Below are 22,640 nucleotides of genomic sequence, written 5' to 3'. Positions count from 1 at the left end.
TCCTAGTCGAACTCGTCGTCGTCAAAGTCGTCGTCATCGAACTCGTCATCGTCATCGTCGTCCTCCTCAAATATCACTCTGTCCTCATCGTCATCGTCGTCGTCTTCGTCGTCTTCCCAGTACTAAGACCACAATACCGTAATTCATATTTGCACACTTGTCAGTGCACCGCATCAACCACTTCCTTCAGATTCAGCCAGGAGGCAGCTACGGTACTCACCCCGTCCTCCTTCAGAGCGTCGTTCACATATGCCATGAACGTGCCCAGCCGCTCGACGTTCTCCGCCGAATACTGCTGTTGTGACAGGTCCACCAGCGGGTCGTACGTCTGGGTGTCCACATCGACAGCAGTCAAGCGAGTCAGTCATCTGTCCTCCACACCTGTCCACTTAATAGTATTGTACCCGTCTCACCTCTGGAGAGAAGTCCACCTCGTTGACGCGTCCGTGCTCGATGAGCGCTGTCACGTCCTCGTAGCGCTGCTGCTGCATGATGGCCACCAGCACGGGCTGGAAGGTCTGCTCTGTGGGGCGCACGTCGTGCTGCGACGTGGTGCTCTTCAGTATCTCCACGGCCTCGTCCACGCGGTGAGCGCCCACCAGCGCGCGCAGCAGCGCGTCCACCGCCGGAAGGTCCACGAGGACGTCCCGCTCGCGCGTCGCTTTGAACAGCAACAGCGCGTCCTCCAGCCGCTGCTGCCGCAGACACGCGTCCAGCGTGTAGATGGCCGCCAGCTGCGTGGAGTCGTCCACCGCGACCTCCGGCTGCGTCAGCAGGCCGCACAGCATCTGCGCCGCGCGCGGGGCCTCGTGCGGCTGCCCGCGCTTGGCTACGAGCAGCGCCAGTCGCTGCAACAGCTCGGGGTCGCTCTGCTGGGCCGGCTGCAGTTTGTCGAAGGCGTCCAGCGCGCGCGACGACTCGCGGCGAGCGATGAAGCTCTCCAGAGCTAGATGGACGTCTTGGGAGGGTGCGGCCGCAGTGCGCGGCGCCGCGGAGCTCGACAGCCTGCGCTGCAGCAGGCGCCGCAGCACGCCTCGGCGAGCGGAGCTGCTCAGCATCATGTATGTATCGCTGGTGAGAGACTGGAGCTATGTGTCAAGAATTTGAGCCAATGAATGGCGCTCGATTGAACTTAAAAAGTACCAATCTGTGGACCAATCACGGCCGACGTTGAACTGCCCTCGGCTTGCGTATCAACTTTCCGTAGCTCTTCGCGCAGAGATGGCTCCGCGACCGGAGTCTCCTGCGGCGGACGGCGGCCCGAGCTCTCTGGGCGCTGCAGCTGGCTACACGAGCGTGGATGAGAAGGAACTGGCGCTGGAGCACGTGTTCGTGATGTTCCGGCACGGCGACCGGTCCCCGATCAGCCGCAAGGTCAGCTCCAAGGTGGCCATGACGCAGCGCGAGACGGACTTCTGGGTCTCGCGCCTGGGCGCGCTCAGCGTCGTGGGCGCGCTCAACAGCGGCACGCGCGTAACCAGCCACCACGCTGGAGACTGCGGCGAGCGCTGCGCCGGCCCGCAGGTCGACGTGCCGCCGCCGCCCCAGCAGGGTGGACGCTGGCCCTGCGGCCAACTGACGGCCAAGGGCATCGCCATGATGCGCGACAAGGGCCAGCAGCTACGCGAGCGCTACAAGCCGCTGCTGGAGGACGCGGACCCTGTCCGCCACGTGCACGTGCAGTCCACCAACATCCGGAGGACCATTCGCTCGGCTCAGAGTGTCCTCGCGGGGCTCTTTCCCGAGCACTTTGTCAACGTGGACGCAGGCAACCAGATGGGCGCCAATGAGAGCTTGCTGCCGGACAGCAGGAGGTTCTTGAGTCACATTCAGAAAGACAAGAGGAGCAAGAACGACGACCTGCTCGTCATCCACGCGGACGACTCCAACAGCCTCGCGCCGCAGCATTCGTACGAGCTGTACCGGGATCTGGGCAAGATGCTGGCGGACGAGCTGCGGCAGCACGCGCCCCCGGGTTTCGCCGAGGCCTCGCAGAGGATCAGCAGCATCATTGGAGCGGGGTCCTCCAAGCTCGTCTCCTGGACTGGCTGTAAGTCTGCCGTTGGAAGTTCGGATTGAAGCGCACTTGGTGGTTGACTTTTGTGATGCTTGTGTGCAGTGCGAGAGGTGCTCATCTGCCGCGAGGCGCACGGGTTGGAGTTCCCGGTGGGACTCGACCAGCAGCTCTTCGCCCAGATCTGCGAGTACGACGCGTGGCTGTGGCACCACCTGTACGGCAACATGGACTTCTGCCGCGCCAGCTTCCGCGCCGGCGTGCAGCGCATCTACGCGTACCTGACCAGTGTCGCCGAGGTGAGTGCTCCTGTCGGTCGTCCCCGCTTCGGTAGTGAGTGTACTGTTCAATGCTCACCGCCCCTTGATGTTTGCAGGGTCAGAGCAAGCACAAGCTGTCGCTGTTCTCGGCGCACGACAACTCGCTCGTGGCGCTCGTGAACGCGCTGCAGCTGCAGGTTCCGCGCGTGATCCCTCCGTACGGCGCCATGCTGACCTTCGAGCTCTTCCGGCACCGCGTCACGGGCGAGGTCTTCCTCCGGGCGCTGTTCGAGGGCGTCGAGGCGGCCTTCGCGGGCCACGAGCCCTCGGCGCTGTGTCCGTTCGCCGTGTTCCAGCAGGCGGCGCAGAGCTTCCTACAGGGCGCCGCGCTTTCAGCTTTACAAGCATCCGTCCACCAATAGTGTCCTCCAGTGTCCTCGTCCGTGACACGCATTACGTCATCTCGTATCTGATTCGGCCAGTAAATGGTGTGTATCACCTAAAGTAGTAAACGAAGATTCAAGTGCGTGATGGTCTCCGTCCAGCAGCGCAGACGTCACTTTCAACCACTTCGCAATTTTCCAGCAGATCCACAAGCGTCCACCGAAAGTCCTCTGATAATGACTACATCCTCTTCAACTGCCGGTAGTCGCGACTTGACGCTGCGCCACGTGCTCATCTTCCACCGCCACGGAGACCGCACGCCCGTGCTCACGTCCATCGGCACCAAGGTGCAGGCCACGCAGGACGAGAAGGACTTCTGGGCCTCCAAGGTGGCCATCGCCGAGCAGCTCGAGCTGCTGCTGCAGACTGCCAAGCCCGTAGGCGCCGACGAGACGCAGCCGCCCGTGATCAGGCCCTCCAAGGAGGCCCAGTTCCCCTACGGCCTGCTCACGCAGAAGGGCGTCAAGCACATGACAGGCAAAGGACGGGCGCTGCGGGAGCGCTACGGGCAGCTCCTGGACGGCGCCGTCAAGGCCAAAGACGTCTACGTGCTGTCCAGCAGCGTGCCGCGCACCATCGAGTCCGTGCAGTGTCTGCTGCGAGGCTTCTTCTACGACGACGACGAGCAGGTTGAGCAGAGCAGCAAGGCCCCGCAGTTCTTGGTGCGCACGTACACGCGCAACGTGCTGGCGCCCATGCACCCGCTGCAGGTGTTCAACGAGATCGAGCTCATCGTGCACGACGACGTGCTCAGGCTCCGGAGCAAGATCGAGCGGGACGCGATGGAGAAGCTCGGCCTGCACCTGCGCGACTGTCTCGGCGTGCCCGACGACCAGCCGCTGTCCTGGACGGCGGTCCGCGACGCGCTCACGTGCCGAGAGGCGCACGGCTGGCCGTTCCCCGACGGCGTCGACCACAAGATCTTCGAGCAGGTCGAGGCGTACGACACGTGGCTCTGGCAGCGTCTGTACCAGCGCAAGAGCTTCTGCCACGGCGCGTTCAAGGACGGAGTGAAGGAGGTCTACAGCTTCGTCAAGTCCGTGGTGGAGAACGCGCAGCCGGCCAAGCTGTCCTTCTTCTCGGCGCACGACAATTCGATTGTGGCGCTGCTGGGAGCTCTGCAGATCGACGTGGGCCCGCAGCTGCCCGAGTACGGCACCATGGTGGCGTTCGAAGTGTACGAGGACAAGGCAACGCACGAGTTCTTCATCAAGCCGCGGTACGAGGATGAGGAGGTGACGTTCGCGGGCCACACGCAGGACCCGCTCTGCCCATTCTCCCACTTCGAGGCGCTCGCGCTCGAGTTCCTGTCCTACAAGGCCTAGAGTGATGATTAGAGCGTGTATTTTGCTACTTCCTGGGCGTCATCGAAGCCGACCAGGTGTGGTTCGTGACTAGAGGGCTGCGCGGGGTGCGGGCGTCACCGTCAACACCAGCTTTAGCCTTATCCTTCGCGAGAATGTCCATGTAATCGGTGCCTTTGTACTTCGAGTCCTTCCACCACGACTCCGCTTCGTCGTCGTCGTCCTGGGAGCTCTTCTTCGCCTTATTGGCGGCGTTCTTGGAGCTCTTCCTCTTCTGGAACGACGCCAACAAAGTCGCCTTGATCATCTTCTCCTTGGTCTTGCTGCTGCCACCACCCGCAGAGGCTGTGCCCCACCACGACGGCGGATCCAGCCACCACGCACCCGGGTCCTTGGTCTCCTTCTCCTTGGCGCCGGCGTCGCTGCTTTGCTTGGACTTCCACAGCTCCAGGTTCTTGGCCTCGATAGCCTTTAAAAGCGACTCGAAGCGCCAGAACTCGCTCTCGATGTAGAGCGCTCGCAGCAGCTTCGGGTCCGAGGGCAAGACGCCGTCACGCAGGAACCGCAGGATGTGGCGGAACAGTCTCCAGTCCCGATCGACTCGGAAGCAGCCGCTTTCAGCTGCAGTGAGCGGGGAATCGTCCTGAACGAAGGCGGCGAGCAGCGACGCTGGGTCTTTCGAGGCCACAGCAGCCGACAGCTCGAAGAGCTGCCCACCGACGTCCACAGTCACGCGGCGATCGCTAGCTGCGAGGAACGCGGCCAGACAGAACCAGTCGGACGATCGAGAAGCGTCGAAGCGCTCGCGCTCGGAGGCGAGCAGCGCGTGCTGCAGCAACAGCTTGCGCTTCTCACGTCGGATGAAGGCTCGCTGCTTGGCTACCTGGCAACATTTTGGCGTTCAGGTTAAGCCTTTGGGGTTGTCACGCACATGCAATAGTCGGACTGCCACGCACCCGCTCGTACTGCAGCTCGAGGTTCTGTCGCTTGGAGGCCACCACGGTGCGGTGCAGCAGCGCCTGCTCTTCTTCCTGCGCCTCAAGGGCTCGCTTCCATCGCTCTCGACTGTCGTCGTCGCAGATACCGTCGTCGAAGAGCGACTCGGTCGAGTCTGGAGCCCAGGCCGAGCCCTTGCGAGGCTTACGGGACGCCATTCGAGTTCGCAAGTGGCGGTTTTGATCGTAGTGCTCAAGCCGCAAAGGCGTTGAACGGTCGCAACTGCGAGAGCAACGTCGAGTGAAGCGAAGGTGATCAATTAAGCTATGAATTCCTATGGATGTCGAGCGCGTCAAAGACGACATCATTCAGTAGATTTCACCACTACAACGCTAGAAGTGAAAGAAGTGTCGACACTATCGTAGCCAACGTGGTGTACTTCCGTCTGGAGCTCGCGGCGTTCGTCTCCGGAGATGAAGCAGAGCCCGAGCCAATAGCCGACTCTGACCCGACTGCAGGCCCCGGCCCCGATATCGACGCTGACGACCCGATCGCAGTGGTGCATTCCCCTTCAAACGCGAGCGCGAGCGAAACGTTAATGCACTGGGCATTCTGAAGGAGACACTTGTTGCTGTACGTGACGCCGTCCGATCCGCACTGAGGGAGGAACTCCTTCGTGCAGACGCTTTCGACGCAACTCACAGCCCCGGCACTGCCGCCACTTGCTGAGCTGCTGCTGCTGCTGGTGGTCGCGCACTCGCCGCTCGACGTCATGATCAACGTCGGGTCGGAGCACTGAGCTCGTCTCAGGAAACACTCGTTGCTGTACGTCTGTCCGTCGGAGCCGCACACGGGCGTGTACACGTCCAGACACGCGAACTCCTGAAGGCAACTGGCCCCGCTTCCACTTCCACTTCTACTGCCACTGGCGCTTGCACTGGAGCACGCTCCCTGCGCCACGATCTCGAGCGTGGCGTTGCCAGAAGAGCACCGAGTCTGGTTGAACTCGCACGCGTTGCTGAAGGTCTCGCCATTCGAGGCGCAGACAGGGTCGAAGATGGCCAAGCAGGAGAAGTCGCAGCTGAAAGACGACATCGAAGCGGACACCGTTGCCATGCTGCTGCGTCTTGGGTGTGGCTTGAGGGGTTCGCAGAGGGTTCGGAAGTGGGGGGGCAGCATCCCGGCTAAGAGGATACTGGGGCCAACTTCAACATGACCTATGAAGAAGCGACTTTGGCTGACAAGCTTCTTGTCACCGGTAGCATCGCTACTTGGGCAGATTGGCTTGGTCGTGGTTGACACCTCCTCGCCATATCCGGGGCACTTCGACAGCATGGTACGAGGCGGCAGACGGAAGAGCTGCAACCAGATGTAGCCTTTTTGATCGATAACGTCCTCGGCGACTTGACGCGCATGCATGCGGGAGATGGCTCTGTTCGCTGTTCACCAACCTGACGGTGCCATAGCTCGATCAACGCTCCATCACTCACCTCAGCTCGTGCTCAATCGACCATGCTACAGAGCTTGCAGATCCTCCAGGTCGTGTTGCAAGTCGCAGTTCTGGTGCTGGTCATCGTTGCAGTGCACCTCCACTCGTGGGCCGTCATCGAGCTCAATCTGATCGACTCGCCGTCCAGCAGCAATGATAACGCCGCACAGCAGCTCACGTTCGCGCCGGACGGCTACTGCCTGCGCCTCGTCAACGGCAGCTCCGAGTGCCAGCCCTTCCTGCACGCCATCCTCGAGAGCTCGCGACAGCCCGACGACTGGCCGAGTGCAGCCCCCGACCCGCTCGCCGTGCTTCCGACTCGTCTAGAAAGCCACGACGTCAACAACGAAGACTTGGTGGCCACTCAGGCGCTGTCCTGCTGGTGCCACACGCGTGGGGAGCTCACGTGGTACATGCAGGGCGCCCAGAACGTGGCGTGTCTTGTGGTGCTCGAGACTGTCAAGTACGCCATGGCGCTCTGGGGCTTCTTCGCGACGGCGAGTCTCGGCATGTCGGCCATGTTTCTCCCGAGGAGCTTCAGGGGGTGCCACGCGTTCGCGAGCTTCACGTGCGCCATGCTCGGCTTCCTCGTGACGGTGGCGTGGTGGTATTACAGCAGCACGTACATCGACCGCGACTACCTGGACGAGCTCGCGCTGAATTGGCGCCACGGAGTCTCCTACCACTGCGCGCTCGTAGCGTTCGCCCTTGCGACGACCAATGCGCAGATCGCGTTTGATGCTGCGGGTCCTGCTGGCACTCAAAAGTTCACCAGGCGCTTCATCCGACCGACGCCGACGATGCAGCAAGTTGACGACTGGGACCCGCTCTCCTGCCCAGCCAACTATCTTGTGTAACGGAGGAGACGATCGAAGATGTTCATGTTTAAAGTATCAATGAAAGTTGTTAGTTTGCTGGTTAGACGTGGTTCAGTATGAAGAATGGATGGATACGCTGCGTTGACTTCGTGTCTGCTTATAGGCAATGAAGAAGCGTAGAAGTAAAAGAGCGTTGTGTTGCTGAACCAGAGACGTATACTAGCACAACAACGCAGCTAAAGTCCTGCGTGTAATGCTGTTGTCACTGCCGAGCTTACACGTATTGATGCTAAGACGAATCACTCCGAATGAGCCGGCTTTCGCATCATGGGATCTGCCTCCACTGGTTGTTCATCAACTTGTTATCAGTCGTCAATTCACCCGCTAGCCCCTAAGTCTCGATACTACCTACCTGCAGAACATCTCTTGGTAGTACCACGGCGCATGATCGAGTACCAAGTTGGTACTCGATCATGCGCCGCTTCTTCCGCTTCCTCGTTTTCATCTTGCTGGTTATCAACATTTCAACTGCAGAGTCCAGCCAGAACAAGTTTAGGGGCGTTGACAAGTCCGCATCGAGCCTGGCTGGTAGTGAAGAGAGGCCTTTCTGGAAGCAGTAAAGCTGTGGGCGAAGACCAAGTGGTGGACCACTATGGAATACTCTGACGTCGAGGTGAAGGCGAAGCTAGGCCTTTCGAAGCTCAAGGGAGGGGCTCTGAAGGCTCATCCCAACTTCGTCTGGTACCAGGACTATCTGCGCGAGGTTGAAAAGGAAAAGTTGAATCTCTGGCTGAGCAACAAGAAGTCTCCGCGCGTAGTCTTCCAGGAGTTCGGGCTCAACAACTTGGTGCGCCCCCAGCTAAGCGACAAGTACCAGACCTACCTGCGCTACGCTACCAAGTACGACGACAAGGTCGTCAAAGGCGAAGGAAGCGCGTACAGCTACACCCCATGGAGCCCCGGCTTTTCGAGCAAACCGGAAGGCAGCGAGTTCTCGTTCCCGCCCTTCTACCCTCAGACCACGATGGAGAAGAAGATTTACGTCGAGATCTGGGCCAATGCACGCACGGACGCGTACGTCAAGAAACAAGAAAATGCTGGGGATAAAGGACGGCTCAGTCAACGCTTACGTAAGCGCTACTTTGAGGAATTCAAAAGGCAAACCATATTTTTCAAACTACACGTTTGGGGGAAAAGGCAACGTCCTTAGATCACCGAAGGCATGCCTCGCAGCGGGTTCACATTGAATCCGTGCGAGGCAGCCCCGGGAGTGGTGTGGTGGATCTTAAAGTCGGCCAGCTAGTTGGCCTACATGCAAGCTAGCTGAACGCCGCCCTCTTAAACTAAAAAAACACTAGTACGTGGTAAGCTGCCTACTGCTGGCCAGGCAAGCCCGTGGTCTGTTGTGGTGTCGAGTTGGGCTTGAAAACGTGACTCACTTCTTCTCGCGAAAAATGGGGGTTTCACTGCTACGCTTGTCAGCTTACTACTTGAAGTACAAAACACCTCTATGGCATCGCCCAACGAGGAGTAGGAAGCCACCCGCGATCTCGCGCTGCTGAGGACAAGTGTGCGGTGCTCGATCAGGAGAACGCCTGCGGCAGCAAGCCGATGTTCTAGGTGACGAGGTTGCGCATCTGCAGCCTGAAGCGCCAGACGAGAGCGCGCCAACTACAAGCTGAAGCAGCAGCTGGAAGAGACAGAGCAAAAAAAAGAAGCGCGAGCTCCACAAGAAGATCGAAGTCACAGCCGACGCCTGAGGATCGCCGCGACCTTGTTGGACCAACATAAGATCATTATCCACTTCACGAGCCTCGGCTGTTGGCACCTCGGTAAAGAGTCAACAAGATGGCGGGTGTCCTAGTGGAGATTTACTCCTTACTTCCGCGTAATGTGGGTCTTCAAATGACTTGATCAGTCCTAGCCGTCATAGCCCCCCCCCCCCCTCTTCAGCATCGGAGCTCAACGCCGAAGGCAAATCGGGGGGAGGGTATGAAATGTGAAGCCGTACGACTGATATTGCTCGTTTTCGTTTGATCCATCGAGCCCACCACCAACGAATCCAACTGGAACCCCCCTCTAGGTGCACACAATAGCACCCCGGGATAGACCAGGTGCTGACAATGATGACAGCGTCATTTTGTTTCTGCTCCAACCAGTGATCTCAGCGGGAATGATGGCGTAGGAGTGATCAAACCCTTGTGCTTGCAAAACACCAGGAAATCCAAACACGTGAACTTTCATTGTGGGATGTAGCTCAAGAGACATTCCACATGGAGCGAGCTGCTGGAGCATAGTGATGGAAGGTGTGGATCTTGGACACGAAGCTCGGACGAAGCGGAGGGAGGGACGTCGCAGACGGTGGGACCGGAGCGAAGGCACTTGAGGGGTAGAATGAAGATTCGAAAGTGATTGAATTGTTGGAGCTTACACCCTACTGTTATAGACACGCGGCCCTGCGTCCTATCACCTAGTGCATCTAATCAACCATCACTCACCGGTGTTCATCCAATCATCCTACTCGTCTAATCATCGGTGGCGTAAACAACTTACCGTAATCACCATTATCAACGTGGGTTCGGATTGGACCGGTTCGGGTTAACCGGTTAATGGGTACAACTGGTACACAGTACCCAAGACCAGCAACCCTCAATACATAGGTGTCAATGGAAGTTCGAAGATAGCGAAGTCGCAATCAGCTGAACTACGCCAGCAGACATCACTGATGAGAGAAAACGCGTGGACCTCGACAAACGCGGTCGCATCAGGAAGTAGCCGATCCACCACGACTTGAAGAAGATCTGTCGACCGCTTAGCTTGCTTGATAGCCCGTGGAGATTTACGTGTCCCTAGTGCATCATCAGCACTCCTCGTTCTTGCTGCACTTGTCTGCTTCGTTTGCTTCTTCTTGGGGTTGGCTTTGATGTAACGCTTGATTTGATTCTGGAAGTCAGGGCTCAGGTACTCCAAGAACGTGTCATCATCATCAATCCAGACGTGCAAATTGGTCAGCAAGTACACACGGTCCTTCGTTCGAGCCACGACCAACGCTGTTGCTGAAAAGACAAATGCCGAAGAAATCCTGAGGACTGACGACCACATGCTGGACCGAACATTACGATGAAGAGTGGACAACGTTGCCTCGTTCCATGCCCCGTTCGCCCGTGGAAGTTTCACTAGTATGTGAATCTGCGTCGAACGTGGAGCGCCCCCCCGAATCATATTGTTTTCTCCAAGCACCCGCCAATTGCCGTCGTCGATCTCAGATTTCCAACATTGAGCATGTTCTGGACATTCGGATGAATTCTTCCAGCCTCCAAATCGGGGACAGCTGCGTCGTCTTCTCGCATCCACTCGCCATCGTGTCGCCTCGCTAGGAAGACCTCCAGAACATTGGCGTCGCAAATGACCGTCGCTGGGTTCATCTTCTTGATCTCATCCTTCAGGTGACCCACCAACTTGTTCTCGTCGATATCCACAGGGAACGCGCTTCCCGGGACGCGAACGATGGCGCAGCACAGAGTCACCATCTCGATAGCAGCACGCAACGCCGCTCCGCCGTAAAATCTCGAATGAAGAATTCGCGGTGAATCAGGTTTACGTATGAGAGATCGCAATTCAGCACCAGAGCCATTCCCGTAGAGAGAGGACGGAGGGCGTTCATGCTACGTTAATTACGACAGGGCCTTAGCTCAACGTTAACGACCTTATTGCAACGTTAACCACTAAAAGCGTACTTAATCGAGCGGATACTGTAAATAAATCAGACCGCCCAGGACGGGTGTCATGGAGCACAAATCCCAAACATGGAGTGTCGGCAGGAAATCTGTTGCCCTGCCTAAGCCCAAGACCTGCAGGGCTTAACCCTATCGGGCCGAGCGAAATGTGCCTATGCTTGGTCCTGGGTTTAAGTCCGCGTGCTACGCATACGGACCTTAAACCACAGGCGTTGTTTCGGCTTGCCGAGCGGGCTACCTTTCACCCCCTCCCAACATTAACGTTGCAGGACGCACTTTGGGACAAACACACAAAAGCTGTGAACATTCCACTCGGTTGCGTGAATCGTCCACAAGAAACAGGATCAGTCCACCAGACACACACACAAACCACAAACAATGCAACCTCAGCCAATCGCCGCAGCGTTAGCATAATGAGCAGGCCAATCAAATGAAAGGGGGAAGGGTACGCCCTGCGAGTCCATTTTTGCTAAGTTGTCATCCCCCCAAAGTGCGCGCGACGCATGGCGGCGCTGCGGGCTGCCTCTCCGGACTGAGCGCGCCGCCGCCGAGCGATGTAAGTACACTCGAATGCCTGCATTGAGGCGCATCTTTTGATACCTTGACGTGTGTGTGACTGTTTTAGAGGGAAACTGAGCTGAATGCTGAATTTTGAGCCGCCCCTCTGGACCAAGTCCACTTCAAGTGGCTGTTGCAAGTACGTTCGAAAGCCTTCATCTTAGCGCATATGTTGCAGTGTGTTTGGCGAACTAACTCTCAATACAGATGTGTATATCGTTGTTTGAGAGATAACACGAGCAAAATGCTGTTTTTCGGGGTGCTTCACCGGACACAGCGCAATGTCGCCAGCGGAAACAAGTACGTCTGAACGGCTCCGTTTTGACGCATGTTTTGAGCTTTGTTTGAGCTGCTAACTCTCAGTATTGACGTGTCTACGCCGATTTTAGGGCTAAAAAGATACTTGATGCTGCAGTTCGGGCTGTTTCAGGCTGTGTCTCTCGATTGAGCACGCTGTTGGCGGCGTCTGAATACCTGTGTGGAGGCTCACGTTTTGTGGTGTGTTTGTCGTACTAACTCTAAATATTGACGTGGCTACGCTGCGATATATAGAGGTTCTGAAGTTGAAGCAAGTCACAGAGGAGGTCGCCGAGCACAAGAGCATCTGCGCGAAGCATCGTGGGGGCGCTCAGCAACAGCGAGGCCACACCTTTGGTCTACTCGGAGTTTTGTCGCCACTCGCTGTCGTTGCGGGACAAGAAGTTCAAGCGCAAGGGCGACACCACCGCCAGCGAGAGACCGCAACTTGCGGACTGCAAGCGATGTCGCCCACTACGTAGTGCTCAACGCGGAACAACAGCACGCTACGATAGCTTGCTGTTGTTCCGCCTGAGCAGCTCCCTTCAGGGCAGTCGCCGTGCATCTGCTCGCATGGTTGGTAGTGATACTAGGTGCACATGTAGTTTCACTCCACGCATACTACGTAGTATTAGGACTAGAATAACAAACAATACAATACAAGTTGAACATGTAAGCTTTCTCCAACGCATTAAACTTATCCTACGCACATACTACGTAGTATCTAGGTATTTTCAAAGTAGGATTTTGCCAAACATATTGACCTGAAGACATGAAAATTTCCAGTGGCTGTTTCAAAAGTTACTTTGAACCCCCCTTTCCGAGCTCGACAAGTCAGCAAGCAAACATAAGCCCCGAAGCGGCTGTGCAGTTCCGCCAAGTGTACGAAGGTCAAGTCGAGCACCTGCAACCAGGCCAAGTGCAAGTCCACAACAGTACAAGACGAGCGACGGTGTCTAGGGTAAGTACAAATGCACTGGCGCCGTGATTCAGGCCAACAGGAGGCACGAGAGCGTCGAGGGCAAGTACGCGTGGCAAGACTTAAAGAAGAAGAAGAAGGTCAAGGTCAGCAACAGCAGCTTCTACATCAAGTCTAGCACCAGCCGTGAGGCTTGGACCAAGTTCAGCGGCCGGACGAATATTGGCTGCACCAGCGCGGCGTGCCATGTTTCACGCAGCCAACGCGCATTGGCGTGTGCTTGACGCCATGGGCGCTAGTGCTGCAGCCGCAGTTGGCGCCTTCGCGGGGCGCGCACTACTGGCGGAATAAGCCTTTGAGATGGCTAGATTAGCCGTCGGATTCCAAGTGAATAGGCTTTAGGTCGTTTGGACTCGATTTTGGCGTCAGTAAAACATGACATAACGGCAAAACCGCAGCGCGATCTGATTAGCTGAAAAGCTGTTTATGTTCTTGTGTCTATAGGCTCAGCCCAACTTTGAAACCCCCTATTGTCATGGCCCGCCATCAATCCAGATATGGATGAATATAGTGGTCTTTCCGACTGATAAGTGAGTAGGATTGTTTCAGGCTGATCTCCACCTGAATTACAGCCAATCATTTTTCCTGGTGTGGATATTTTATCCAATGCAATACGTTAGGGTTAGGTGAACGCGTTCCAAATATTTGTCGGAAGGCTGGCCTAAATATGTATATGTGTATACAAAAGTCAAGTAGAAAAAATATTTTTCAAATATTTTTGCCATTCTGACAAGCAGGATGCATCCTAAAGTAGGACGGGAGGTTTGAGTTCAAAAGGTTTGATTGGTCATCTGTCATCTCAAGATTCGGACGCATGAACCGAAATAAGGACTTGTGATTGGTTAGTGGGGTAGGTGGTCGCATGCGGCCGCATGCAAAAATAGGCGCTCATGCGGCGAGTTGGCCGCATGCGGCGAAGTAGCCGCACGAGAATGAGTAAAGAAGTAAAATACTTGGGTAGGGTTAAATACACTTTGAAAACTAAAAACGTTAAATACGGTTAAATACTTTCCGATGGATCGTATAGTTTTGCAATTATGAGTTTCTTGGCTGCCAACTGCTGCCGGACCAGACCTCCGCAAGCAGATCACTTCAAGTAAGACCAGGTTCTACGAGGTCATGCTATTGCGGAAGCTGCGCACGCAGCTTCATCAAATTCTCCCTCTAGGGCGGCCCGGAGCCGCCCTGCATCCGCATCCTCCAAGTGCTAGTCCGGCATGACGGGTGCTCTGTGTACCTCCGACGTGGAGAGCGTAGAGGGATCTCCCTCTCACGCGTGCGGCACTCTGACTCCTTGGCACTTCACAACTCAAAACACCTCGAGCAGCTCAAGCCAAACAGACACCCAGCGCTTCGTCAAACCAACCAAGTTCACGATGGGTCGCAAGTGTGGTGTAGCGGGATCGGCCAAAATCTGGTTAAGGCCTGATCGAGCTTCCCACCAGCGCCCAGACACCGACTAACGGAGGGGGTCCCCCAGTGATCCGTGATCGGCTGAACTTGTTCTCACCTTGTGTACCCGTCGGCGGGCTGGGTCTGCTCTTTCGGGGCTCCGAAGATGCAGCACTTGGTGAAGATCGAATGTCTTGGCGTGACGCGTCGATAGGTTGTGGAGCAGCGCGGGAATCGTCGCTCTGCGTCCGAGTATACGCTCCGATCGAGGGTTGTTCGCTCCGATCGGTCGACCTTGAGTCGATTCACGGCCTGTAGTTACCTTTCCGGGTGTGTTCCTTCCTTTCCTGAGTTGCTTGCCGCTTCCTATAGCGGGATCGAGGTTGATCGAGAGAAGAAACGATCGCCGGCCAAACAGTATCCGGTCGATCGAGGGTTCGCACACAAGAAATAGATCGCTAGAGTAGGTCAAGCTGGCCAATATATTAATCCAGTCTTAACCGTACCACTAGTTCACTGTCCAAAGTGTCGATGCTTGCCGAGGCCAATGTAGTTCCTGGGACTTGACGACTTGAGGGGGCTTGTGCTCTTCGGTGCAATTTCGACTCTGATTTATGTTTAGCTAGTGTCTCTCTACCGCTACCATCTCATCTACCATCCGACAACTCAACAACCACTGGATTCTTGTCCTGACTTCGTCCTCCATGTGCATCCCATCGTGGTCGATCCCCGATCCACGATCGAGTCCTGATCTGCGATCGACTCCTGATCCACGATCGATCTCGATCGGCGATCGGCGATCAACTCCCGATCGATGACTGGTGCCGGTTGCCGTGCGCCGCCGATCCATCATCTTCTGTCCTCGGCCGTCCTAGATCTGCGAGATCTGTCGTCGATCGGGGCTTGGGTCGACCCCGAATCACGCCACGGTTCGAGCACGATCATCCACAATCCGGCTTGCCACATGTCCTGCCTTACGCGCCGTCGTCATCGGGCCACTTGAGATCTCCCGAAGAACTCCCTCTGATCCATAGACCCTCGCTGCCTGTCTCTCGATCGCTGATCCCCCATACTTCCAGTCGATCGGCCCTGCCGCCTTTCTCGGAGATCAATTCTTATTCAGCACTTCTCCATATCCGCCCCCTGGCCGCAAGTTGTGTCGCACGGCGGCTCACTTCGGACAGTTCGGCCTTGGTCATTCTCCAATTCGCCGGCTCAAGCACAGACCACTCACAGATGAGCACACCGCCGCCTAACCCACCTGTACCTCCGTCCGGTCCGCCGGACGACGACAGTTCGACGCATGGCTCGCCCCGATCGACTCATTCAACACCTCGATCGACGCGATCGACGGCCTCCCGCCGTGTCGCGGCCTCCCCGGATGCCGTCCACCGAATCGCCCGCTTGGAAGATGAGCTGGCAAGCGCCTACGCTTCCCGATCGACTATGATCCGCGACCGGGCGCACCAGGACGACACCGTGGGCGAGCTGACTGCGAACCTGCACGACTTGGAGCGCCACCGCTGAGCGCAAGAGGAAGAAATCCGCCGCCTTCAGACGGAAGTCAGCGACCTTCAACAGAGTGCCCAGGGTCAGGGTCCGCAGCTGATCCAAGGCCTCCGGGATCAGATAGCCCTGCAAGCCACCGAGATCCAGGATCTGGATCGCCAACTGACACGCGCTCAGGCCAATCTCGCGACTGCTAACGCCGATCGGGATCGACTGGACCACCAGCTCGATCTCGCCGCGGCGGACATTTCGGATCTCCGATCTCAGGTTTCTGGACAAGAGCGCGAACTAGACGAGGTGAACCACGAGCTAGATCTTACGCGCGGCAGCCTCGATCGGGTCCAGACTGCCCTTCAGGTGGCCGAAGCGACCGTGGCCCAGCGAGGTCACGTTGCGGCTGCGGCTACTGTGGCCGTTCCGAACCCGACGCCTCCCACTGGACCCACGCCCGCCCCGGATCAACTGCAAGCTGCCCTCCACCGGGTAAATGAGGAGCTGGATCTGATGCGTACCGCCCGAGATACCGCAAGGGACAAAGCCACCGCTGCCGGGAGAGACGTCGATCAAGCTCATCAAGACCGCGACGCTGCACTCCGAGAGAACGCCGATCTCCGTACGTAAGCTTCCCATACCATCTATCCCGTTGCCGATCGCCGCTCATGCTGTCGCTGTGCTACAGGATCGTGTGTCGAAAGTGCGCAACAGGTGATCCGGGCCCAAGACGCCCAATTCCTCGACGTCCAGAACGCCTACGCTATGTTGCGTCACGCCAGCGATCGATCCAGCGAGGATCTCCAGAATGTGGCTGACACGTTGTCCCGCGTAGCTCGGTGGATCGGGCTTCGTCAGTGCGCGCCGATCACGCCTGGCCGTCGCAGCTGCAGTCGCTCAGGATCTCCGGACTCTACCGGGCACATCCACAAGCGTGCCCGATCGGCGCCTCCGAGTCGGTCGCCCGTTCGGTCTCCCTCGCCGTCCTTCTCGTTACACGGTAATGATGAGGAACTTCCTGCTGAAGATCAGCATCGCCAGGCCTTTTGGGAAACCACTCATTATCTCCCGATCACGGCCGCACAGCGTCGGGACCCGATCGTTGAGCAATACCATCGCGATCGTCGAGCCCGACGGATCCGCCTCGGTGATCGGTGGCGCCGGCTCTTCGACGCGATGCTGCCCATGATGCGAAAGATGTGGGCAGACGTCGATCTGATGCTGGACCTGTTCTTCTTGCAGATCCCGGTGCGACAACGGGACGCTGTGACCTGGTACCCCGGTGCGGTGTCTCGCGCTGCGAATGCTGGCGACCCCACCCAGCACCAAGGTGAGCCGACCGACCTGTGAACAGCCCTGATCGAGGCCGACACCCATGACCCCTGGCGGAACCAGTATCGCGATCACCGCCAGGACCATCCAGCTCAACGGATCCCGCGCCTCCGCAACAAGTTCAACCCCAACGTCGGCGCCCAGTACCAGCCATGACGTGATCGCCGTCTCTGCGATCGACTTCCGTAAGTAGCGAGCCAGTCGACTATTACAATCCCAGAGTCGGAGTGACTCGGAGGCCGATCTTCCATACGCGTAACGCGAAATATTCAGATTAATCCATTCCATCGTAACAATCCACAATCTTCCTCGATCTCCCACTGTTCCCCGTCAATCCATTCGTTGCTAGCTCGATCGACCAAGATCTGTCCTCATACCTTCCTGTACTCCCTCCATAACCATCCGATCTGCACAGACGTACACACATTCATTCATATACAACCCCTTCCTCCGACCAACGGCCTCCCCGTCGATCCGTCATCCATCTCGCTCACCAAGGCGACCAGCTCACCCTGGCGGTCCGATCTCACTCCTCCTCGTGAGACTGCATCGCGCCAAATCGGTTCCGGTTCACGCGATCTCGAAGGAACTCGTGCAATAACGCTCCACAGTTGAGATCAGCTTCGTCGACCCAGTCAGGCTCGTCGTAACCCTTCCAGCGTACTAGGAATTCTCGATAAGTCCGGCCGTACCGCGTCCTTCGACCCGTCCGTATCCGTGATCTTCTCCACTTCGTACTCGTTCGAGTCTCGATCTGGGGTCCAGCTGTCCTCCGAAAGTAAGACTTCGACGAAATCAAGTCGATCCGCTTCGTCCACCGTGAGCGCGATCTGCGGTCGATCGGGGAAGTCCCTGACCAACTTCAGCTTCGAAACATGCACGATCGGGAAAACGTGATAGTCCGTACCAGCGATCTGAAGCTTCATCGTGTACTCGTTCACCTTCTCCGCAACACGGAACGGGCCGTGCCACAGGTGAACCAGCTTCCGGGCATACCCCTCTTTCACACGATCCAGGTACAGCCACACCTGAGATCCAGCCTCGACCGAGTGCGGTCGAACTTCTTCATTATGTCGATCGGTCCGATCCGCGATCACCTCGAGTAGGCGAGCATTCACCTGACTTCGAGCCCGATCGTAGAGTCTCTGGATCCGATAACGCCACCGTCTAGGATTCCGATCGCGAGTCTGAGTACTACCCAAAGGTATCGTCGCCTCGAGCGTCGATCGGGGATCCCAACCATGCACCAGATAAAAAGGGGAGTCTCCACGAACTCGATCTTGAGCCGTATTGATCGCGAAGGTTAATCGCTCTGCGTACTCATCCCAATCTCTTTGATCCAGATCCTCCACGAACATCTTCAGGGCTCTCGTCGCCACCTGTACCATTCACTCTGCAGTACCGTTAGCTTGAGGTCGATATGCCATCGTCGCTCGCTGACGCATACCCAGGATCTTGTTAAAGGCACGGAAAAAGTCGGCCATAAATCCCGGTTCGCGATCATGCCTGATCACCTCGCTAGCACCAAATCGCCGGAATACGCACTCTTCGTAAGACTCGGCGATCGTCTGCGCCGTTCTGGACGAACTGGCCTTCGCGATCACGTATCTCGTGAACAGATCGACCCAGATCAACAGTTCCGTATTGCCCTTGTACGACTTCGGCAGCGAAGGTATGTGATCCATCGCTATGATCTGGAACGGGTATGTCGCCTGGATGTTCCCCGGCGACTCGCCCCTGATCGTGGGTTGTCCTTTGCCGGCCTCACAGTCGACACATTCACCGACGTACTTCTGCACACTCCTGAAGAGACCTCTCCAGTGAAAGTGATCGCGGATCCGCTGATAGGTACGCCCGATCCCCTGGTGTCCCCCTTCCAGAGTGGAGTGATAGTGATGCAAGATATCTTGATGCAGCGTCTCCGGTGCAACCAGTCTCATCAGTCCATCTCGATCTGCCTCCGATCGCTTGGAGGGTGGGCAATAGAACAGCAGATTATCACCGTCGATCTCGTAATCCGCTGCGATGTTGCCATAGGATCGAGCCTCATCCTGCGTCAGATCAGCCACATCTCCCATCAGGTACTTCTTCATACCTGCGATCCACGTTTCTTCATCTTGAGCTCGACGAATTCGATCGATCCGCAACCCTCGCACAAACTCCTCCTGCATAACGGTCGGGTTCGGTCGTGATCTTGCGCCCGATCGGTTGGTCATCGGCGATAGTCGGGCGATTGACTCATCCGATCGAATAACCAGGATCTCATTAAGTCGGTTCAGTGTCACTAGATCCCCATGATCGACCTCATCCTCGACGACGATGCCCCCTTCACGTTGGAGTGCTGCACTGGCCAGGCTGTCCGCACTTCCGTTCCAATCTCGTTTCACATGTAACAGCTCGTGATCGGGCCAGTTCCGTAGTTGATCCAGCACCTTCTGCTTCAATAATGTCAGCTTAGGTGCTTTGCAGTCGATCTCGCCCCGTACTTGTCGGATCCCCAGGTTGGAATCACCGCAGACCACTAACCTGCCTCGATCTATGCCATCAAGGAGGTCGAAACCCAACAACAGACCATGATACTCCGCTTCGTTGACAGTCAGCCCTTCAGCATAGCCCGATCGTGCCTTCACCACACTCCATTCGGGTAACTTCCACAAGATCGCGCTGTACGCGCCCCCGCCTCGCTTGACGCGGGCGGATCCATCGAAACTTACCACCAGCAGCTCTTCGTCCGCACGCACCGTCGGGATCGGGGCCTGAATCTTGCGCCGGGGTTCTTTCTTCGGCGCGATCGCGATTAACGCGTCGTCCAGATCCGATCGAGGCGTAATACTAGCGGCGATCGCCCCCAATATCTCGTCCTCTCCCTTGGTGCACTTCGTGAGCTCCAGTGTCCAGGGCGATAGGAGTGCAGCCCAGTGACCCAATCGGCCTTGAAGACCGGGTGATCGGAACAGCCACGCCAACGTCGAGTGTCGGGTCAAGACCCGGATCGATCGTCCAACCAGCATCTTATAGTTCAGGTCCAGAATCCGTAACAGCGCCAGCACTTCTTTCTCGACCACGTTGTAGTTCAATTCATTCGACTTCAGCGTTCGACTGACGAAGGTAACGGGATGACAGATCTGGTCGTGTTCCTGCATCAATGCGGCCGAGATCGCCCAGTCACTCGCATACACAATCACGACTGGAGTCCGATCGCGATCGAAGTGCCGCAGGATCGGTGTCGTCGCGATCTTCATCTTCAGTGTCGAAAACGCACGATAAGCACGGATCCAGCGTTCATCGGCAACACCGACTTCAGGAACTGGTGGAGTCCGATCGGGGTTCACTGGGTCCGTATCCACTGAATTCGGCACCTGACGATCGAGGATCTGGCGCAGATCGGGGCGTTTCTTCAGCTCGGCGAAGTCCACCTCGCGCAGTTCGTACAGGATCGCCGCGTAGATCGCGTAATCTTCCAAGAAACGGCTGTAATAATTGAGACTGCCCAAGAGCGACTGCATCGATCTGAGCGATCCGGGGAACGGCAGATCCATCTGAGCAGTGAGATCCTTCGGATTGGCCTCTAGCCCGTCGTTCGACACACGATGTCCTAGATAGTCCACCTTACGCATCCTCCAAGAGCTCTTCTCCACACTGATCGAGAGGTCCCACTTATCACAAGCGTCCAGCAGGTGATCCACGCGATCACACAGCTCGTCACAAGAATGTCATCAATGTACGATCTGCGACCTAGCACTGATGGCCGTCCCTCATCTTCTGGTTCTCCTGACTCGATCAAGTCCGTAGTGACTTCACAGTCCGACGATCGTGGGATCCTGGTGAACCCATACAACGCGTCGTCCAGAAGTCGCGGATAGATCTGAGGAGCGTTCTTCAGGCCGAACGGCATCCGGTTCCACTCGAACAGACCCATGTGGGTGATAAAGGCCGAGATCGCACGAGCTCGATCGGTCATTGTCACCACCCAGAATCCACTAGCCATGTCCAAAGAGCAATACCAGAGTACCTTGTCCAGATCTTCCAGCAGATCGTTGATCAAGGACATCGGATATACCATCAGCCTGGTTAGACTGTTGACGAGCCGATAGTCGATACAGAGTCGGATATCTACGCCGTTCTTCTTGATGATCACGACGATCGGCGAGGCCCACGGTGATCGAGATTTCCGAATCATCTTGGCTGACAGTAATCCCTTGATCAGCTCGGACACCTTCTCCACAAACTGATGGGCAACTTTCCGGACACGTTGAGCGATCAGCTTCGCGTCGCCCACGTCGATGTCGCAGGTGACGCCCCGGGCTGCTGGGGGAAGTGCATTGCCCTTGCCGATCAGCAGATTATTCCTGTGCCAGATCTTCTTTCGCAGCCGATCGATCTCCTCCGGGGTGTTGAACCCCAGATCTCACACCTTGACATCATCAATCTTAACCTCATCCGTCGTCGAGATCACAATTTCAGGAAGTACAGCTAATTCGCCTTCGACATCTTCTGCTGACAGATTCCCGCACTCGTGGTAATGGACCTAATCATCAGGGCCAACGTCTTGATCTGGTTCGGACGTAACGGGATCGCCCCGATTTGAAGTGAGTTTGGCCTCCATTCCCTGCGGATCACCTCCAACGATCGATGAGTCTTCAGCCACTTGCGACAGTCGTTCAGATGCTGGAACACTATCGACCGCTGTATCGTCACTTGATCTCGACTCTTCCACAGCTAAGACCGCCACAGGGTGTGTCCGATCGGTACTCCCGCCCCCAAGATCTGGTTCGACGGGACAACCGCCGACCTGATCGGTCGATGGCAAGTGAGGGAGCACTATTCCACCCTTCCCAGCTGCTTTACCACGTGGATCCACTGATCTGGCCTCCCTTCTGGGTCACCAGCACGATCATCTTGCGGCTTCGCGTCATCCGTCACTGCACACACTTGATCCGCGATCGGCGTAGACGGGGGGGTCCAACACCACCTGTTCCTGCTCTGGAGAGCATTCGTCCCCCGATCCAACAGGTTCACGCACCGACTCAGCAGGATCCGACCGTGGGTCTGGTGGATCTCCGACGAGGACAGCCGAAGCAGATGCCCCCGACTCCTCTGTCTCGGGATCACCTTCCTGCAACGGTCCGCCCCCTGATCTAGGAGTATCAACGACGGCCACCCCCGGATCAGGGCTCATTGCCTCCGGTTCGCTTGGTGGATCGGGTGGACCCGTCGATTGATCGACGATCGGGGATACCTTGCGTCTCTGGAGGATGGCTCGGGGCGTTGGATAAATCGGTCGCTCGACGGCAGGTACTGGAGGTCCCGCTGGTGCCTCCTGGCCCGTCGGTCGGTCATCTGCCGTGGCTTGAAAGGCTAGATTCTGCCATTCTATGTATCGACGAGATCCATCGACACATATCCTGGGATCCGGGGTATCCGATCTCCACCCAGCCACATCCCGATCCGCTCACGTTGGTAACCTGGAGATATCTGATCCTGCCTGGTCCTCGGACCACGGTCGGCACCCAGCGATCTCCACGGGTGACCCATAACTTTTCTCGATCTGTCACCTTCATTCGTAGCGGAAGCTCGATC

The 22,640-nt window shown here is 57.0% G+C and overlaps 10 protein-coding genes across 10 annotated transcripts; 6 read left to right on the top strand and 4 right to left on the bottom strand.

Moving 5' to 3' along the window:
• Positions 1–160: 160 nt before the first annotated feature.
• PHYSODRAFT_520486 (hypothetical protein) lies at positions 161–1,058 on the bottom strand (the record flags this gene model as incomplete). Its single annotated transcript, XM_009535652.1, has 2 exons — positions 161–328; positions 414–1,058. The coding sequence occupies 2 exons, from the start codon at positions 1,056–1,058 to the stop codon at positions 161–163; spliced, it is 813 nt and encodes a 270-aa protein (XP_009533947.1).
• Positions 1,059–1,392: 334 nt separating this feature from the next.
• Positions 1,393–2,696, top strand: PHYSODRAFT_563942 (hypothetical protein; the record flags this gene model as incomplete). The annotated part of the gene is made up of 4 exons (XM_009535651.1): positions 1,393–1,758; positions 1,852–2,050; positions 2,120–2,304; positions 2,403–2,696. The coding sequence occupies 4 exons, from the start codon at positions 1,393–1,395 to the stop codon at positions 2,694–2,696; spliced, it is 1,044 nt and encodes a 347-aa protein (XP_009533946.1).
• Positions 2,697–2,894: 198 nt separating this feature from the next.
• On the top strand, positions 2,895–4,043 carry PHYSODRAFT_563940 (hypothetical protein; the record flags this gene model as incomplete). The annotated part of the gene is made up of 1 exon (XM_009535650.1): positions 2,895–4,043. The coding sequence occupies one exon, from the start codon at positions 2,895–2,897 to the stop codon at positions 4,041–4,043; it is 1,149 nt and encodes a 382-aa protein (XP_009533945.1).
• Positions 4,044–4,068: 25 nt separating this feature from the next.
• Positions 4,069–5,176, bottom strand: PHYSODRAFT_518407 (hypothetical protein; the record flags this gene model as incomplete). Its single annotated transcript, XM_009535649.1, has 2 exons — positions 4,069–4,905; positions 4,979–5,176. The coding sequence occupies 2 exons, from the start codon at positions 5,174–5,176 to the stop codon at positions 4,069–4,071; spliced, it is 1,035 nt and encodes a 344-aa protein (XP_009533944.1).
• A 166-nt stretch (positions 5,177–5,342) lies between these two features.
• Positions 5,343–6,053, bottom strand: PHYSODRAFT_518672 (hypothetical protein; the record flags this gene model as incomplete). The annotated part of the gene is made up of 1 exon (XM_009535648.1): positions 5,343–6,053. One exon carries the CDS (start codon positions 6,051–6,053, stop codon positions 5,343–5,345), a length of 711 nt encoding a protein of 236 aa, XP_009533943.1.
• A 417-nt stretch (positions 6,054–6,470) lies between these two features.
• On the top strand, positions 6,471–7,304 carry PHYSODRAFT_519308 (hypothetical protein; the record flags this gene model as incomplete). The annotated part of the gene is made up of 2 exons (XM_009535647.1): positions 6,471–6,560; positions 6,621–7,304. 2 exons carry the CDS (start codon positions 6,471–6,473, stop codon positions 7,302–7,304), a joined length of 774 nt encoding a protein of 257 aa, XP_009533942.1.
• A 565-nt stretch (positions 7,305–7,869) lies between these two features.
• Positions 7,870–8,475, top strand: PHYSODRAFT_521139 (hypothetical protein; the record flags this gene model as incomplete). Its single annotated transcript, XM_009535646.1, has 2 exons — positions 7,870–8,181; positions 8,257–8,475. Coding segments are annotated over 2 exons (531 nt in total), but the record flags the coding sequence as incomplete, so codon positions are not given.
• A 2,137-nt stretch (positions 8,476–10,612) lies between these two features.
• PHYSODRAFT_394428 (hypothetical protein) lies at positions 10,613–10,795 on the bottom strand (the record flags this gene model as incomplete). Its single annotated transcript, XM_009535645.1, has 1 exon — positions 10,613–10,795. A coding segment is annotated over one exon (183 nt), but the record flags the coding sequence as incomplete, so codon positions are not given.
• Positions 10,796–11,804: 1,009 nt separating this feature from the next.
• On the top strand, positions 11,805–13,127 carry PHYSODRAFT_337940 (hypothetical protein; the record flags this gene model as incomplete). Its single annotated transcript, XM_009535644.1, has 4 exons — positions 11,805–11,860; positions 12,193–12,433; positions 12,851–12,962; positions 13,036–13,127. The coding sequence occupies 4 exons, from the start codon at positions 11,805–11,807 to the stop codon at positions 13,125–13,127; spliced, it is 501 nt and encodes a 166-aa protein (XP_009533939.1).
• Positions 13,128–15,464: 2,337 nt separating this feature from the next.
• PHYSODRAFT_337939 (hypothetical protein) lies at positions 15,465–17,216 on the top strand (the record flags this gene model as incomplete). Its single annotated transcript, XM_009535643.1, has 4 exons — positions 15,465–15,707; positions 15,786–16,350; positions 16,417–17,010; positions 17,083–17,216. The coding sequence occupies 4 exons, from the start codon at positions 15,465–15,467 to the stop codon at positions 17,214–17,216; spliced, it is 1,536 nt and encodes a 511-aa protein (XP_009533938.1).
• Between the last annotated feature and the right edge of the window lie 5,424 nt (positions 17,217–22,640).

The sequence above is a fragment of the Phytophthora sojae genome (genome assembly GCF_000149755.1).
Source record: "Phytophthora sojae unplaced genomic scaffold PHYSOscaffold_8, whole genome shotgun sequence".
NCBI lineage: Eukaryota > Oomycota > Peronosporomycetes > Peronosporales > Peronosporaceae > Phytophthora > Phytophthora sojae.
The sequence above is the reverse complement of the archived record's forward strand: the minus strand, read 5'-3'. Positions and strand labels throughout refer to the sequence as shown.